We start from the raw sequence: 15,063 nt of genomic DNA on the forward strand, positions 1-15,063 counted from the left end.
GTATCCCCAACAGAAGATGCTGTGCGGAGCCTTGTCCTCCTACACGGGGGTGGTGTTTGCATGGTTAAAAGAAAGAATGCAAAGTCCAACCTTTTGTCTGTTCTGAACTAGGAATTTATATAAAGTCTAGTTAGATAGAGTTTATGCCAAAACAGTTTGTCATGAACGTGTTGAGTTTTTCTTTTCCTAGAGTGTTGTACTGTAAGATATTTATGAGCACCTTACATAGTTCCCTCATCCTACAACAGAGGAAACTGAGAACCAATAGTGAGGTGTAGCTTTCCCGTCAGGTACAATGTGGTCCCGCCAGAGCCTGGACTGGGAGGGTTTTTTTTTCTGGCGTTTTTTATTCTTTTGGACCAGAACTTTGGGTTACATGTTTGGAATACTCTCTTGCCTGTCTAATGTTTGTGAATATTCTATATGCACATTGATTTTAAGCTTATTAGCTGCTTTGAATCTTAGCCAGAATAAGATAAATTATAAGTAAAAATTTGTTTTAGTTTTTAAGTCATGATGTTTGAACCAGGAGAGGAAGGGAGTGTATCAGTTTCCCAGAGCTTCTGTGACAAAATACTATAAATGGGGTGGATTAAAACAATGGGAGTATATTAAGACTGATTTCCAAATAAGGCCACATTCTGAGATACTGAGGCTTAGGACTTGCAACATATCTTTTTTAGGGGATACAATTCAACCCATAATTTAAACATCACGTGGTTCAGATTTATTTAAATACATATCACTTTCATGATAAGCCTTTATCCTTTTAACCATAGTCTAGATTCTTATTCAAGAACCTAGATTCAGCCAAGAAAGTAGCTGCTTAAAGCATTTTCATGTTCAAGGCCTGATCTTAATAAGAACACCTTCTATTTGTGTGGGCTGTTTATTCAACACATGCTTCTCATTCCCACACACATTTAAATAAATTAGAATCCTACTTCTACCAGGACATGCTTTTTAGAGTCTTGGTAATTTGCATATATTGTTTTCAACTTCCTGAAATCATTTAGGAAATTAATGTAAATTTATATATTTTTAATGTTATTTATTTATTTATAGAGAGGGGAAGAGAGGGAGAGAGAGAAACATCTATTGGTTGCCTCTCACACACCCCCAACTGTGGACCTGGCCGAAACCCAGGCATGTGCCCTGTGCCCTGACTGGGAATTGAACTGGTGACCCTTTGGTTCACGGGCCAGAGCTCAATCCACTGAGCCACACCAGCCAGGACTAAACTAATGTAAATTTAAAACTGCTGTATTAGTTGCCCGTTTCTATATCTTCCGAGCTTTCTGTGTACATGAAACTGTTTCCCTTTTCTCACACATTTCCTCAGTGAGAGAGCTGATGCGCAGGCAGTGGCCGAAGGCCCTGCTTTGCTGCTGTGTTGTATGTGTATATGCGCTTAGACTTCCCCCTAATTGAAGGCACCAGGTTATGGGATTGGGATTGACCTTTTGAATATCTGACTACAACCATTCAACTGTGAATGAAGTTTTGAATAGTTTTTCTATAAAGTAAACCTAGATATCTTTTTTCTTTTATCAGTGTTAAGCACTGTTAGCGATCTTAGGCAATGCAGTGAGCATGGTTTGGAAGAGAACTGACAGCAGTAATCAGTGTGAAGTAATTTCTAAAGCTTAGTATATCATTTCCATTTTATACATGCTCTTGGTAGAGGATGGAGGGGTAGAGGAAGCAAACCCCTCTGTTCCTGTACAATCTGCAATGTCTTTGTGTGCTTTCCCAGAGACTCGCTGAGACCAGCTGCGGTCTGTGACTGCCGATCCCGTGCCACACGCTCTTCCCTGGGCCCTTACCACACCACCAGTTCAGGAGCTTGAGCACCTAGTAATTGTCCACCGGGTTTCCTGTTTGGTGTGGGGAAGAATCAAGAGGTGGGGAGGAAAGGAACAAAATCAGCCCCGGGCACCAGAGTCCAGCAGTGGAGCTGTATCTGTCTACAGCCCAGTGGATGTCCTTTCAGAGCTCAGGGTCAGAGGTGCCTTTATGTCCCTGAGTGGCCTAGGTCAGGACACTAATACAGAGAAAAACAGTTGCTCGAATCCCAAATTATTTAACAAAGGCCGTTTCAGAAAAACAATTACTCCAGGAAAGGGAGATGTGTGTGACATCAGGCAGCCGAAGTCTCTTCCGGCCAGGCCCTGTGCTCAGGGTGGACTTGATAGATGAGAGAGGTCCGTGTCCCCCGGCGCCAGTGGGGGGGCACCCGACGGCATTTCTGAAAGAGCAAACCAAGCCCTGGGCTAGCTTAGGGTAGAACTACTTGTTTCCTTTTACATCAGATGCTTCCTTCTCCTCCTCCTGCCTTATACAGCAAGAGAATTGTTTGGTTTTAGACAGATGTGTGCAGCCAGCCCAAATACTGGCATGGTAACAACCGATGGATTGTCGGGGTCCAGTGCTGCTTTGTGGAGGGCATAAATGGAGCCTGGCTCTGAACAGGGCGCTGACTCTCCTCTAACTCAGACGGGCCCAGCCAGCCTCCACGGGGTGGGGCGTGAAATGCATGATGCCCTGAGGCAAAGTAGGAACTGAACTTAGGATGGTATAGAAAGCTTGGAGATTGAAACACATAGCTGCTCCCACACAGGGTTTATGTGACTCATGATTCCTGGTTAAATGCTAACAAGATTAGCACTGCCTTGGCTTCCAGAATAATCCTCTGCTGCTTTCTCTTCTCCCGCAGGGGACGGGATGAATGCCTATGTAGCCTACAAAGTTACAACACAGGTGAGTCCAGGTACCCCTGCTTATGACTGCCTTAATAGACTGGGTGCTTATACCAAGAAGGCCATCATGCAGATTATTTCTGGGCATTTCTTTAGTTTCTTTGCCAACATCTTCCTTCAAGTTTACTCAAGATGGAGCAAGCCTGCATCCCCTTGGTAATCTCCTCTGAACCTTTGCACTTTTCCTCCAGGGAGCTAACCCTTCAGTGTGAGACTTTGTAAGTGTTACTAAGACGTGCAGCGAGTGCATCTGGCGTAGTCTTGTCCCTCTGAGGAACTATGTAGCTTAGAGCTCGTTTGCTGGATTGCCCCAAACTGTCTGCTACCTGTTTAAACATTGTCAGTTCTGAGGGTTCTTTTATAGAGCTGCTTTTAATACTTTCCCTAACCTTTTGCCCCTCAGGTCTGGCCTTCCTTTTTTATATAACATTAACGCATACAAAACCTACACAATGTTGTATGCAGGTTACCAAGCATAAAAAATGAAGCCCCGAACCTTCCATCGTTCTTAAGATGAGTACCAGTGAGTCACCTGCGTGTTTCCGTCATACCCCTGCCTCACACCTTAGAGGTGGCTGCTCTCCTGAGTTGTCTCTCCTTTATTAAAAAAAGTCTTCATATATGTATCTCTAAACAATATACTGTTTTGCTTCATTCTTGAATTTCATAAAAATGTTATCATGCTGAAAATAGTGCTCTGTGTACTCACATTATTTCTCAGAGCAACCCATGTGTGGAGCTGTAGTCAGTCCCTTGTGTGATTAGAGCATATTTATCTGTTTTCATGTTGTGACTGTTTGGCCTGTTTCCAGTGTTCGTAGTTATGAACTGGGAGCATTCTTGCACGTGTCTCCCAGGATATACACACCCGAGTTTCTCTAGGGCATATAGCCAGGAGTAGCTCCCCGGGTCAGGCAAACGTTGAAGAAAAGGAACACAGACTTTAACAAAAGTCTTTGCACCGATTTGTGCCCCCATCAGCAGGGTGCAAAAGTCCCCACCGACACCTTTTCTTGCCAGTCAATTGGCAAGGCCTGCCTCCTTACATTTTGCCTCCCTGGTGAGTAGTAAATGATCTCTCATTATGATGTCGTAGGCCTAGTCTTTTTTACTAGAAGTCTCCTTTGTGTTATCTCTCTACTACTTGTCTCTCTGCCTCCTTTATTTTTTTTTAAAGATTTTATGTATTTATTTTTAGAGAGGGGAAGGAAGGGAGAGAAATATCAATGTGTGAGAGAAATGTTGATGCCCGCCTCCAACCGGGGACAGGCCTGCAACCCAGGCATGTGGGAATCGAACCAGCAACCTCCTGTTTGGCAGGCCAGTGCTCAACCACTGAGCCACATCAGCCAGGGTGTCTCTGTCTCCTTTAAGTTGTAGATCCTGTGACACTTTAGGAGTTAAAGTGTCCACAGTATAGACATTTCATCTGATCCTCCCCCTTAGAAGCGCTATTTAGTCTTGGCTTTACTTCTAGCAGCTAATACCCTTAATAAGTCGGTGCAGGATGAACGGGTTGTAGGTGACCGTAGAATTCTAGCTTTATACTAGACTTCGACATGTTTCCTTAGGGCAAAGGTTCTTAACCTAGGAATGAAACTGTATGTTTGAATTTAATTAGTGGCCTTTTGTAATCCTGTATATTTTATGTATTTAAAATCATTGTTCTGCCCTGGCTGGTGTGGTGTGGCTCAGTGGGTTGAGCGCCAGCCTGCGAACCGCAAGGTTGCCATTTCAATTCCCCCGTCAGGGCACAAGCCTGGGTTGTGGGCCAGGTCCCCAGTTGGGGGTGTGCGAGAGGCAACCTGTCCATGTATGGTGTGCCTCGCACATTGATGTTTCTCTCCCTCTCCCTCTCCCTCCCCTCCCCCTCTCTAAAAATAAATAAATAAAATCTTAAAATCATTGTTCTGAGAAGGGCTCCATAGACTCTGGACAGCCAGAGGGGCTATAACTCAAAAAAGTTTTAAAATCTCAACCTTGGAGAATGTTATCTACCATGTGGCTAAGACAGGGATCTGGGCAATGACATCCTTTGGTGTCAGGTGGGTGACCTCCCAGATACTCCTCCATCCTTATTTAGAATGAAATTCTAAATCCTTGTTTTTGTCTGTCCCTAAGACAAGCTTACCAATGTTCAGAAGTAAACAGTTTGCAGTGAAACGAAGATTTAGTGACTTTCTGGGTCTTTATGAGAAGCTTTCAGAGAAGCACTCTCAGAATGGCTTCATTGTCCCTCCTCCCCCCGAGAAGAGCCTAATAGGTAAGCCCGTGGTCTTCAATTCCACTTGGAGTTTTTCTCTGCGTTCTTCTGCAGTATACTTTCTACTTAGTATATGGAACTTTTTTAAAAAACTTGATTAGGTTTTATTGTAAACATTTCTATTTCCTTTTATTTATTTTTTGATTGAATCTTTATTGTATTTTTTTTTCATAAAACTTTCATATAACAATGTAGTCTTATGGTTAGAAAAGAGGCATTTCCAGTGCTTACCCATAAGTCTCATGAGGTCTAGAGAAATAGCAAGTTTTGACATGTTCTCTTTCCTTGGGTATAGTAGAAGGTTCTGGTGTTAGCGTCCATGTTGTGGGGGGGGTATATTTGTGCTGGTATCTAGGGGACTTAAATTGTTGCTGTTCCTTCCAACTTGAAATGTAAGTTGGATGGGGGTTGGGGTACGAGGGTGGGGGGAAGGACCTTCCCATTATCCTTAGTCGATGTTTGGTCTGTGCCCAGAGTCCCGTGGCCCCTTCCGGCAAACACAGACTCTGCTAGTCCCAGAATCTAGAACCTTCGGCGCTCGGGGCTAACTGCACAAACGGCTGTCACAGGGGGGACCTTCTGTTACATCCTGCACGCGGCACAGAAGTGGCGCTGTTCTCATTGCCTTTCCTCCTGTGGGCAGTTTTCCCAGGCTTATTCTTTTCGTGATGGTTATTGGTTATTTTTGCTTTCTAAATTCTATTCCAGGAATGACAAAAGTAAAAGTTGGAAAGGAAGATTCCTCTTCTGCAGAATTTCTTGAAAAGCGGAGGGCTGCTCTAGAAAGGTGCGTGCCGTACAGCCATTTTCCTGAATAACATGAGAACTAGTGGGAAACTGAAACCTTGGACTCAACTGTGAGGCGTTCCCTGGAGTTAGTAGAGAGGAGCGGCTCGGGCGGGTTAGAGACTCACACCTTCAGGTCCCGGCTGACTTGCCCCACGTCTCTCCCCTGCCGGCCCAGGAGCAGCGCCTCCTCTTTTCTTCTGCATCCGGCCGGCAGACAGTCGTGCTCTCCCGGGCCAGACGACATGCACACCTCTGCGGTCTCCTCCTGATCGCTTGTTTTCTTCCCTTTTCAGAAAGGTGAAGAACACGAACGTGAATGCGCTTACAAGCAGAGTCATACTTAAGTGCTTTATCTGAGGGCATTTTAAAGTGACGAAAGACATTGTAACCTCGCCAGCACTGCCTGACACCCAAACCCGCGGGCCGTCCTGACTGATCAGCTAACTGCTTACCCCACAGGTACCTGCAGAGGGTCGTGAGCCACCCCACCATGCTGCAGGACCCGGATGTCAGGGAGTTCCTGGAAAAAGAAGAGGTTAGTATTGTACAGACTGAGCTTCCTAATTTATAGCTGTCCCTAGTAAAAGGAAACTAGTTCACTGAACAAATATTTGAACACTTAACATGCATGTAGGCTAGTACCAGACTATATTTTAGTTTACTGTAAACCCCTAAGAGTGACAAGTAGTTTTCAGCTTTTGAAAGAACAGAAACTCTGCCTGTAGTCGAAAGCGACTGGTTGTAGAGGTCACAGCGCAGCCTCGCTTTCTCACTGCGTCAGCGCAGCGGTCCGCGTGGCCAGTCCTTGGCCTGCCTCTCATAGGTTACTGCTTGGCTCAAATTGAATACATCTTTTGTGCCATGAGGGTCATTGGTTCAAAACCCCTTACCACAAACCACAGACACACCATGTAGCAAAAGTATTGATTAAGTGGACAGTCTTTCTTTACGGGCTATGTGTAGGCTATTTGTGGCTGTGAAAAATTGGAGATAGCCCAATTACTAACAATTGAAGAATTAAGTAAAATAGATCACAACAAATGCTTTATTCTCATCATAAACAGGACGTATACAAAAATGCGTATATACATGTGCTACAAGCACATATTAAAAGAATTATAAAAAGTGAAACATGAAACAGTATGAAAATACAGCTATAGAAACACGTTAGTGGAGGTGGGGGAGGGAGGGGGGTTCAGCTGGGGTGGGGTGGAGGGATGGGGAGAAAAGGCACACAACTGTAATTGAATAACAATACAAAATTTTAAAAAAAGAATTAAAAAAGAAAAAAAGGAAACACGTTAGTAAGGATAAAAAGAAACGCTGGAATAAAACAATGTTGTATCTTATAGGGAGGAAAACTAGAAGGAAATAAATGAAAGGGTGGAATCATTTTGTATTTTTCATTTTGTTTTTATTTTTAAATTTTTCTTCAATTTTCATATAGTATATAGTATTCCAGTGAAGAAAATTCTACTAAGTATATGGGTATTCCCCCAAAAATGGAACTTTTTAATTAAAAATTCTAATGCTTTGAGTCTTTGCATTCCTCCTCTGGGATTCCTAAACCCCTTCTTCTGCTTCACCCACTTATTCCCACTTTGTACGCCTAGAACAGTGGCACTATTGACACTTGAGGCCAGGTCACTTTGTTGTGAGGGGCTGTCCTGTGCATCCCAGGCTCCATTCACTAGAAGCCAGTAGCAGCCCCTTTCCGGTTTTAACAACCGAAAGTACTTCCACAGGTAGCCAGATGTCCCCGGGGGGGCAAAATGGCACCAAGTTGAAAACCTGCCCTGAGAGTCGAGAACACTAAGTCTGGGTTTTCAGCACAGGGTGCTGGGCATAGAGACTCTTCGGCGTCCTGTCCACGCCGTAGGAAAGTACTGAAGGACTGGACCAATCAAGTTGTTTCTAAATATTTGGTGTGTTTGCCTTAACTACATCGTCACTAAAAGTAGCCTCAATGTGAATAAATAATTTTCTGTCCTTGGATCTTTAATCACAGGGGGGAATCCAAACGGAATCACAGCACCACATCAAAGTCTTTCAACCTTGCGTCTGAGGGAACGTCTGACTTCTAACAAAAGCACACTTGCTATCTAAGCGCTTCATGCCTAGGTGGGCAGACAGTCTCAAATGAGGTCACCTGGCCACATAACATTCACACTCTGCTTTCTGCACACAATATCAAAAGTAAAATATTTTGCTGATTCAGTTTAGCATGGTCCTTTGGTTTTTCTTTCTGTACATGCTGGTGATGGATTTGTCTGCTTTTGAAATCAAAAACCTACAGTTGGAGTAATTTGTCTGGCAAGTTTTGGTCATGCCATCTGATGGCTATTAATGCTTCTGAGCCTAAAATAGGGGCAGCAGATAACTTGCCATTCCGCCTTCTTGGTCTTGTAGCTGCCACGTGCTGTGGGTACCCAGACATTGAGTGGCGCTGGTCTCCTGAAGATGTTCAACAAAGCCACGGATGCGGTCAGCAAAATGACCATCAAGATGAATGAATCAGACATTGTGAGTAGCCCTGTGCACCTCAGCTTCTCCTGCGCCCTCAGGCTTATGGGTGGGAAGCCCTGAGGAGTCCTGAAATTTCTGAAAGTAGTCTTTCTTTTTAAGATAATTCAGCCCCCTTCTTAAAAAACTGCTCAGGGAAGACTGTGCTCTGCACCTGTGTGAGTAGCCTCCATTGAAGCTCTGGGCTTGTGTGTTTCAGTGGTTTGAGGAGAAGCTCCAGGAGGTAGAGTGTGAGGAGCAGCGCTTGCGGAAACTGCATGCTGTTGTAGAAACTCTAGTCAACCATAGGAAAGGTAACAACCTCTGAAATGCACTTGGAGCTTGGGGAAGTTGATGTCTCCAGTGAACTGGAGATGGGAGGGCATGCTGTTCCCAAGCCTCTCAGCCACTCAAATTGAAATTCTCAGCCCACCTAGTCCCTGATGTTCCGATGGAAAAGATATGCCCTGCGTCTCCTGGCAGGAAACGTGACTCGCCACTGTGGGCATTGTACTTTCTACCTGGGCGGGGCACAGGGACTCCGTCCAGATACGGCTAGACCTGGGACACGGGCTTCTGTTGGTATAATTTGAGTTGGTGGCTTATATCCACAAAATGACGTCACACACTCCAGCGACATGGTCAAATGAGCAATTTGTAAACGGAGGGAAACCAGATATGTCTCCTAACCCTTCCTCGCTTTTCTGTGGTGGGATTTGCTTAAAGAGCCCGTGAGTTTTGCCAAGCTTGAATGCTTTTCTTCTCTATCTTAAAAGCATGCTTATCATCAGAAATCTAAACAGGCAAAACCATTAGAATGAGACCAGTGTGAGAGTTGGCAAAATAGAGCCCAGCCTGTGGGCCAGATCTGGCCTAGGGCCTATTGCTGTGAGCCAGAAACGGTTTTTACATTTCTAAAGGGATGAGTGAAAAAAGAGAGAGCGCATGTAAGACCATGGGTGGCTCACAAAGCTTAAAATATCGGGCCCTTCATGTAAAAAGTCTGCCCTGCTCTAGAACCCACGGGACTGTGTGTGTGCACACCGTTCACTCGCATGCAGACAGGCTCCTTACCATGAGCTTTAATGCAGTCATCAGACTCGTTCCTGTCACCTCTTCGTATGGACTGGGCCCTGGCTCTTCAGGAGAGCTGGAGCTGCCTTTTCCAGGTAGACCTAACCGGTGAAACTCACGGCAGCCACTGCCTCTCCCTGCTGGCGTGCCCGAGCTGCGTTCCCCCCGCTTTCCCACCCAGTTGGCTGTGGCGTGACGGGGTTGCAAAGCCCACAGTGCCAGCTGACTTGTCCCTTTTCCTTGTGAGATGAGAGGCCTCTGCTGTCTTCCTCCTTCCAGAGCTAGCGCTGAACACAGCCCAGTTCGCAAAGAGTCTGGCCATGCTTGGGAGCTCTGAGGACAACACTGCGTTGTCGCGGGCGCTCTCCCAGCTGGCTGAGGTGGAAGAGAAAATCGAGCAGCTCCACCAGGAACAGGCCAACAGTGACTTCTTCCACCTTGCCGAGCTCCTGAGTGACTACATTCGCCTCCTGGCCATAGTCCGAGTAAGCTCGTGTTTCCTTTCCTCTTTCTCCTCCCCTTGACTTAATTTGTCTTACGTTTGCTCTTCCTGTTCCCAAGAAAGTTTCACTTACTATACCTCAAAATAGGTGTAACCTTTTCTGCTCTCAAGAAAGAAGTTACCCTGTGAACCAAGAAATTCATTTAGCTGTGAGGTAGTTACCACGAAGTCATTTTGAGGCCCACAGCCAGTTTTTCAAATGTGTTAGGAGAAAGGACCACTCTGGAATATCCGTGTAGCCCCCTCCTTATTGTTGACGCTGGACAGCATCCTCCATGCTCCTTTCTTCCAGTAAGGCTTATTCCACACCTGCTGTCCCGGCCCCCGGAGCGGTGATTTCCTCAGCCCTTGGGCCTTGCCTCCCTAGCGGTGAGCGGTGGCTTTGCCCTGGTAGGAGCTCTGCTGGCTTCCCCTTGTCCTTCAGTGAGGGCAGTCAGGTAACTACACAGAGCCAGCTTGGCATTGCATGCAGGAGTGTGTGGCCAGGGGCTGAGCTTGTCACCAGAGCCCTCGGTGTGCTGTGCTGACCCCACCGGTAACAACGCTGCAGCCCACCCTGAGGTCACGCACCTCACCTTTTCTCCTGGTGGCCAGGACACTGATTTCCCACGACCTTTTTGAGCAGCCCAGGAAGCTTCCCTGAACAGTGGTATTAGCTCTTGTGTGCCCCCCAAGACAGGATAGAGCCAAGAGAGCCTGGCACCTGCCCCTATAAGGGCCTACATCTGCCCCTGATCCGACTTGGCCCTAGGGCGTGTGAGCCTCTGAGCTGGAACAGAGCCACCTCCACTTCCCATCCCCAACATGTCCCTGACCAGGGAGCTCCTCTGCTGTCAGGAGCTGTGCTGCTCCCAGGGCTCTGGTTGCCTCTGCGCTAGAGTTGCTTCGTAGAGCCTGTGGATTGCTGATTGTCCTCTCCCTGTGCTAACTCCAGACTGATAAGAAGCTGGAAAAATAACCTGCTCTGGAATTCTTGGGGCTGGTCAGACTATGTAGACCGGAGAGCCATCTCAGGGAAGGGCGCTCTCTGGGGAGCCTGTCAGAGAGCAGCATTGTTTGGGATCCCTGGAGAGCGTGGCACGTGGATATGATAGCCAGGCAGGGGGTCCCGTATGGACCAAAGCAAAGGAGGCCTGGCCTAGGGCTTCAGGTGCTGGGGCAGCACACCTCAGAGTGCAGAACTGTAAGCTGGGCTGTCCTTTGAGACTTTCCACTGGCCCTCCTCGTGACCATGAGCTGGTGGTGCGATGTGAGAGATGAGTGGATGTCTCTGCTCTTCCTAGAACCTGGGCTGCACCACTGGGAGCCAGGGCGGTAGGCTGGACTCTTTGGATATGAGGTCACCCTTTGCTTAAGCCTTTGACTGTGAGCTGTTAAAAAATTTCAAGCGAGCCCCAATGACACTGCTGGGTAAAATGAATTTGGTGGCTGGCAAAGCCCTGTACCAAGGAGGCTTAGCAAACACCCAGGGAAGTTGGCAGGGAAGGCGAGCAAATGGACTGGGCTGAGACTCACCCCCAGCACAGACCTTTCCCCCAGGCTGTCCCTTGAACCCTGCAAAGCCAGGGGGCTGTGGGATGGTTTGGATGGGCCAGGGACTGTCCTCTGGAAGTGTGGATTTTGGTCAGGGGACTGGACTCAGGGAAAACCAGCGAGTGGATTTCAGGGAGCTTCTTGGGGGATCACCTAGAGCAACTGAGCGTATGGATGGGGTGAAGGTGGTGGCGTGTCCCTGTGGGGGGTCTTTAGGTGTCATTTTAAAGGTTGCTTTCTTAGGTTGGCCCTCCCTGATGTATATCCCAGGCTAGATATGTCCCCAGTTTTATTACAGTACCCTGCTTGTTTTCTCTGAACTCTGCATACTGGCAATTACTTATTGGTAATTATTTTTTTGTAAAGATTTTATTTATTCTTAGAGGGGAAAGGAGAAAGAGAGGGAGAGAAACATCAATGTGTGGTTGCCTATCATGTGCCCCCCACTGGGGAACTAGCCTACAACCCAGGCATGTGCTCTGACCGGGAATCGAACCTGTGACCCTTTGGTTCACAGGCCTGCACTCAACCCACTGAGCCACACCAACCAGGGCACTTACTGGTAATTATTAATATGATGTCGGTGTTTTCTATTTGATTATAAGCTCCATGAAAGCAGAACCATGTGTATTCGTAGTTCCTGGCCCATGGCAGGCACTCAGGAAAAGTGTGTAGACTCATGGACTGACTGCCGGTCTGAGGGAGGCCATTCGGAAGCCGTGGTACTGGGCACTGGCATCAGGCTGCCTACTGCTCCCGGCCATCCAGCCTTAGGAGTGGCATAAAGCAGCACAGCGCTGGCCCACTAGAGGCTTGGAGATGAGTCTTACCCAAGCTTGTGCTTTTTGACATTAAACTTCAGCTGGGCACTAACACTCGGCTGTGAAACCTGTCCCTGCTCAGTCCTTCCCTAGCCCAGCTGCTGGGAGAGCCCGCAGGCAGAGCCAGTGGAGCTCCTGAAGGGCTGGCTGTGTTCTTCCCCGACACCACCCCACAGGCCGCCTTCGACCAGCGCATGAAGACCTGGCAGCGCTGGCAGGACGCCCAAGGCACACTGCAGAAGAAGCGGGAGGCTGAGGCGCGGCTGCTGTGGGCCAACAAGCCTGACAAGCTGCAGCAGGCCAAGGACGAGATCGTAGAGGTGAGGCCCCGAGGCACTGTGCAAGCGCTTCTGCTGCTTCCTGAGTGAACCCGGTCCCTTCCCACCCTGATGCTTGGAACTCCACAGCAGGCGAGAGAGAGGACAGGGTCTAAAGGGAACAAGTTAAGGAGCCCAGGCTCGCCTTGAGGCCTGGCCCCCTTCTGTCTCCCATTTCACCCAGACCTGTCTGGTCAGAATCTCTACTGGGAGGGTCCTGGCTGGGTCCTTGAAAAGCTCCAAGGTAGTTCAGATATGACCGCTGGTGAGAATTAGTTCAGTTCTCTGGGGCTCCCAGCCTTGTTGATGAGAACCTAAGCCAGAGGCTCTGGAGTTACCCGAGCTCTCCCAGCCCCAGGACTGGCCTGGGGCAACAAGTGCCTCCTGCAGCCAGCCCCAGAGGTCGCCTTCTGCTGGACTCCGACACACACTGAATCCCCGTATGGTATCTAATATTGCCCAGAGGGACAGACAGACATAATGAGCAACTGAGGTCTCATACACAGAATTGCTGTCCAAAGGCAAAGACTGATAATAGTGCCATAACAGTAACTGATCCTTTTTTCTTCTTTCTTCCCAGTGGGAGGCTCGGGTGACTCAGTATGAGAGAGACTTTGAGAGGATTTCAGCTGTGGTCCGAAAGGAAGTGACCCGGTTTGAGGTGAAGTGGCTGTGCCCCTCGTAAGCGCGCAGTGCCTGCGCTGGTAGCGGTATGGGTTTGTCCGAGTCCGCCTAGTGGAGAGACAGGTGGTGCTGCCAGGGACTTGGCAGCTGTGAAGACGTGTGGCCATGCGTGTGCGTGTGCGTCTGTCTGGCTTTATGTCTTCGTGGCCATGTCTGTGTGTTTGTTCCTAAGGCAAAGGGAGTGTGCTACACTTCCTGCTGAACTAGAACAGACAAAAAATAAAGCTCGCAGCTCTCATGTACCCCCTGGTCCCCTGTCCTGTCTCCCTTTCCCCACACCCCACCATGCCAGAAAGCCTTGCAGGCCTTGGCAGAGGCTGTTTGCCTGGAAATTATAGCTATTTCAGCTGCTGGCTCTGCTTCCTGAGGCTGTGTTTGGCCTGGGTCAGCAATCACACCATTCTCTTGAGGGGAAAAATCTGTCTGGATGGTCGGTGGTCAGTGCAGAATCCTGTCTCCTATAGAAAGAAAAATCCAAGGACTTCAAAAACCACGTGATCAAGTACCTTGAGACACTCCTGTACTCACAGCAGCAGGTATGTGAGTCTCGCAGGCCTTTCCTCCTCTGCGGCGCACTCCGCAGCCAGCTGCCTGCTGGTGGCTTTGCGACAGGAAGGGCTGGCCCTGCCGGGGGTTGGGGGGTGCGTGGCTGTGCCCTCTGTGCCCTCTGTTGCTCTAACATGAAGCATCCAATAGGGTCTTTTGCTAAGCAGGATTGCCCTAATCCTAAAATTAAAACGAGTTAGTTTTTAAGGACAAACCCCAACTCTCGTCTCCCTTTGACCCCTGGATACCACCTAACACTCTTGTGCTGAGGCCCCAGGCAGTGTAGAACAGCAGCCCCCACTGTAAGGAGCTAACTGAGCTGGGCAGAGCTGTGGCCGCCACAGGGGTCCTCCCTCCAGGGTAGAACCAGGACTGTCTTCAGAGATTATTCTAAGTCTGAGGAGACACGCGGGCAATGTGGCTGGCTAGCCAGCCTGTCCCAAGGTCCGCTCCTAGCCTGGCCAAGTCCTCAGCTCAGCCTCACCTCCTACCTCTCTTTGGGTGTCGGAGGTGCTCGGTGGGGTGCCACGGCCTCTGCTTGCTCCCCTCCCAGGCTCAGGCTCTGCCACTAGATGGGGCACTTGCTGATTGTCCCCACTTCTTTGCAGCTGGCAAAGTACTGGGAAGCCTTCCTTCCTGAGGCAAAGGCCATCTCCTAATGGACCAAGGACAACAGAGCCCACCTGCCTGACGCTGCCTTTTTATACACTGTCTTTCTCCACCTCTGCTGGACCCCGGTGATGCATCCCGCCCTCCCTGGACTTCGCCCCTTCCTCCCTGCCCCTTCAACCACGCCGTCCCCACTCATTCTAACCATTACTTCACTTAGCTTCCATATATATTTTCTTACCTGAGAGAATAGTTTCCTGCTTTAAACAAAAGACCTATAATAGGTGGTGTAATTGTGGGATAGGGGTGGAGTATTGATATAAATATATAAATAAAAATGTATATTTTTCAGGATGTGGTTAGGAACTGGGAATAACGTTTTCTGTTACTCCTGATGGTGCCATGAAAAGATTATGTAATAAAATATTTTAAAATCAGGTCACATGACTCAGAATGGTGGTGCTTTTTCCATTAGGCTGGAGTACAGTTGGAAAGCAGGTCTGGGATACTTGCTCCTGACCTTGACCACCCGCACAGACTAGCTTTCTTTCCGCAGGAGCTCACAGCCTTTGGCTGCTGCTTCCATGGGCTTCCCTGTGGCCCTGGAGCTTCTTTTCCTCCACTTACTGCAGCTACACATTCTAAGGGTCTCTTAATCGGTTTA

General features: G+C 48.2%; 1 protein-coding gene across 2 annotated transcripts in view; it reads left to right on the forward strand.

Annotated features, from left to right (window-relative positions):
- SNX1 (sorting nexin 1) overlaps positions 1-14,838 on the forward strand; it is a 35,207-nt gene extending 20,369 nt beyond the window's left edge. For both annotated transcript variants that reach the window (XM_024567653.4, XM_053928188.1), the window contains exons 5-15: positions 2,717-2,760; positions 4,881-5,022; positions 5,731-5,809; positions 6,271-6,346; positions 8,221-8,334; positions 8,534-8,627; positions 9,667-9,872; positions 12,420-12,563; positions 13,141-13,221; positions 13,709-13,780; positions 14,399-14,838. In XM_024567653.4, the coding sequence (XP_024423421.1) occupies positions 2,717-2,760; positions 4,881-5,022; positions 5,731-5,809; positions 6,271-6,346; positions 8,221-8,334; positions 8,534-8,627; positions 9,667-9,872; positions 12,420-12,563; positions 13,141-13,221; positions 13,709-13,780; positions 14,399-14,449 (1,103 nt within the window). In that variant the 3' untranslated portion in view covers positions 14,450-14,838. The remainder of the gene's footprint in view (positions 1-2,716; positions 2,761-4,880; positions 5,023-5,730; positions 5,810-6,270; positions 6,347-8,220; positions 8,335-8,533; positions 8,628-9,666; positions 9,873-12,419; positions 12,564-13,140; positions 13,222-13,708; positions 13,781-14,398) is intronic.
- The last annotated feature ends 225 nt before the right edge of the window (positions 14,839-15,063 follow it).

Source organism: Desmodus rotundus, chromosome 7 (assembly GCF_022682495.2).
Source record: "Desmodus rotundus isolate HL8 chromosome 7, HLdesRot8A.1, whole genome shotgun sequence".
Classification (NCBI taxonomy): domain Eukaryota; kingdom Metazoa; phylum Chordata; class Mammalia; order Chiroptera; family Phyllostomidae; genus Desmodus; species Desmodus rotundus.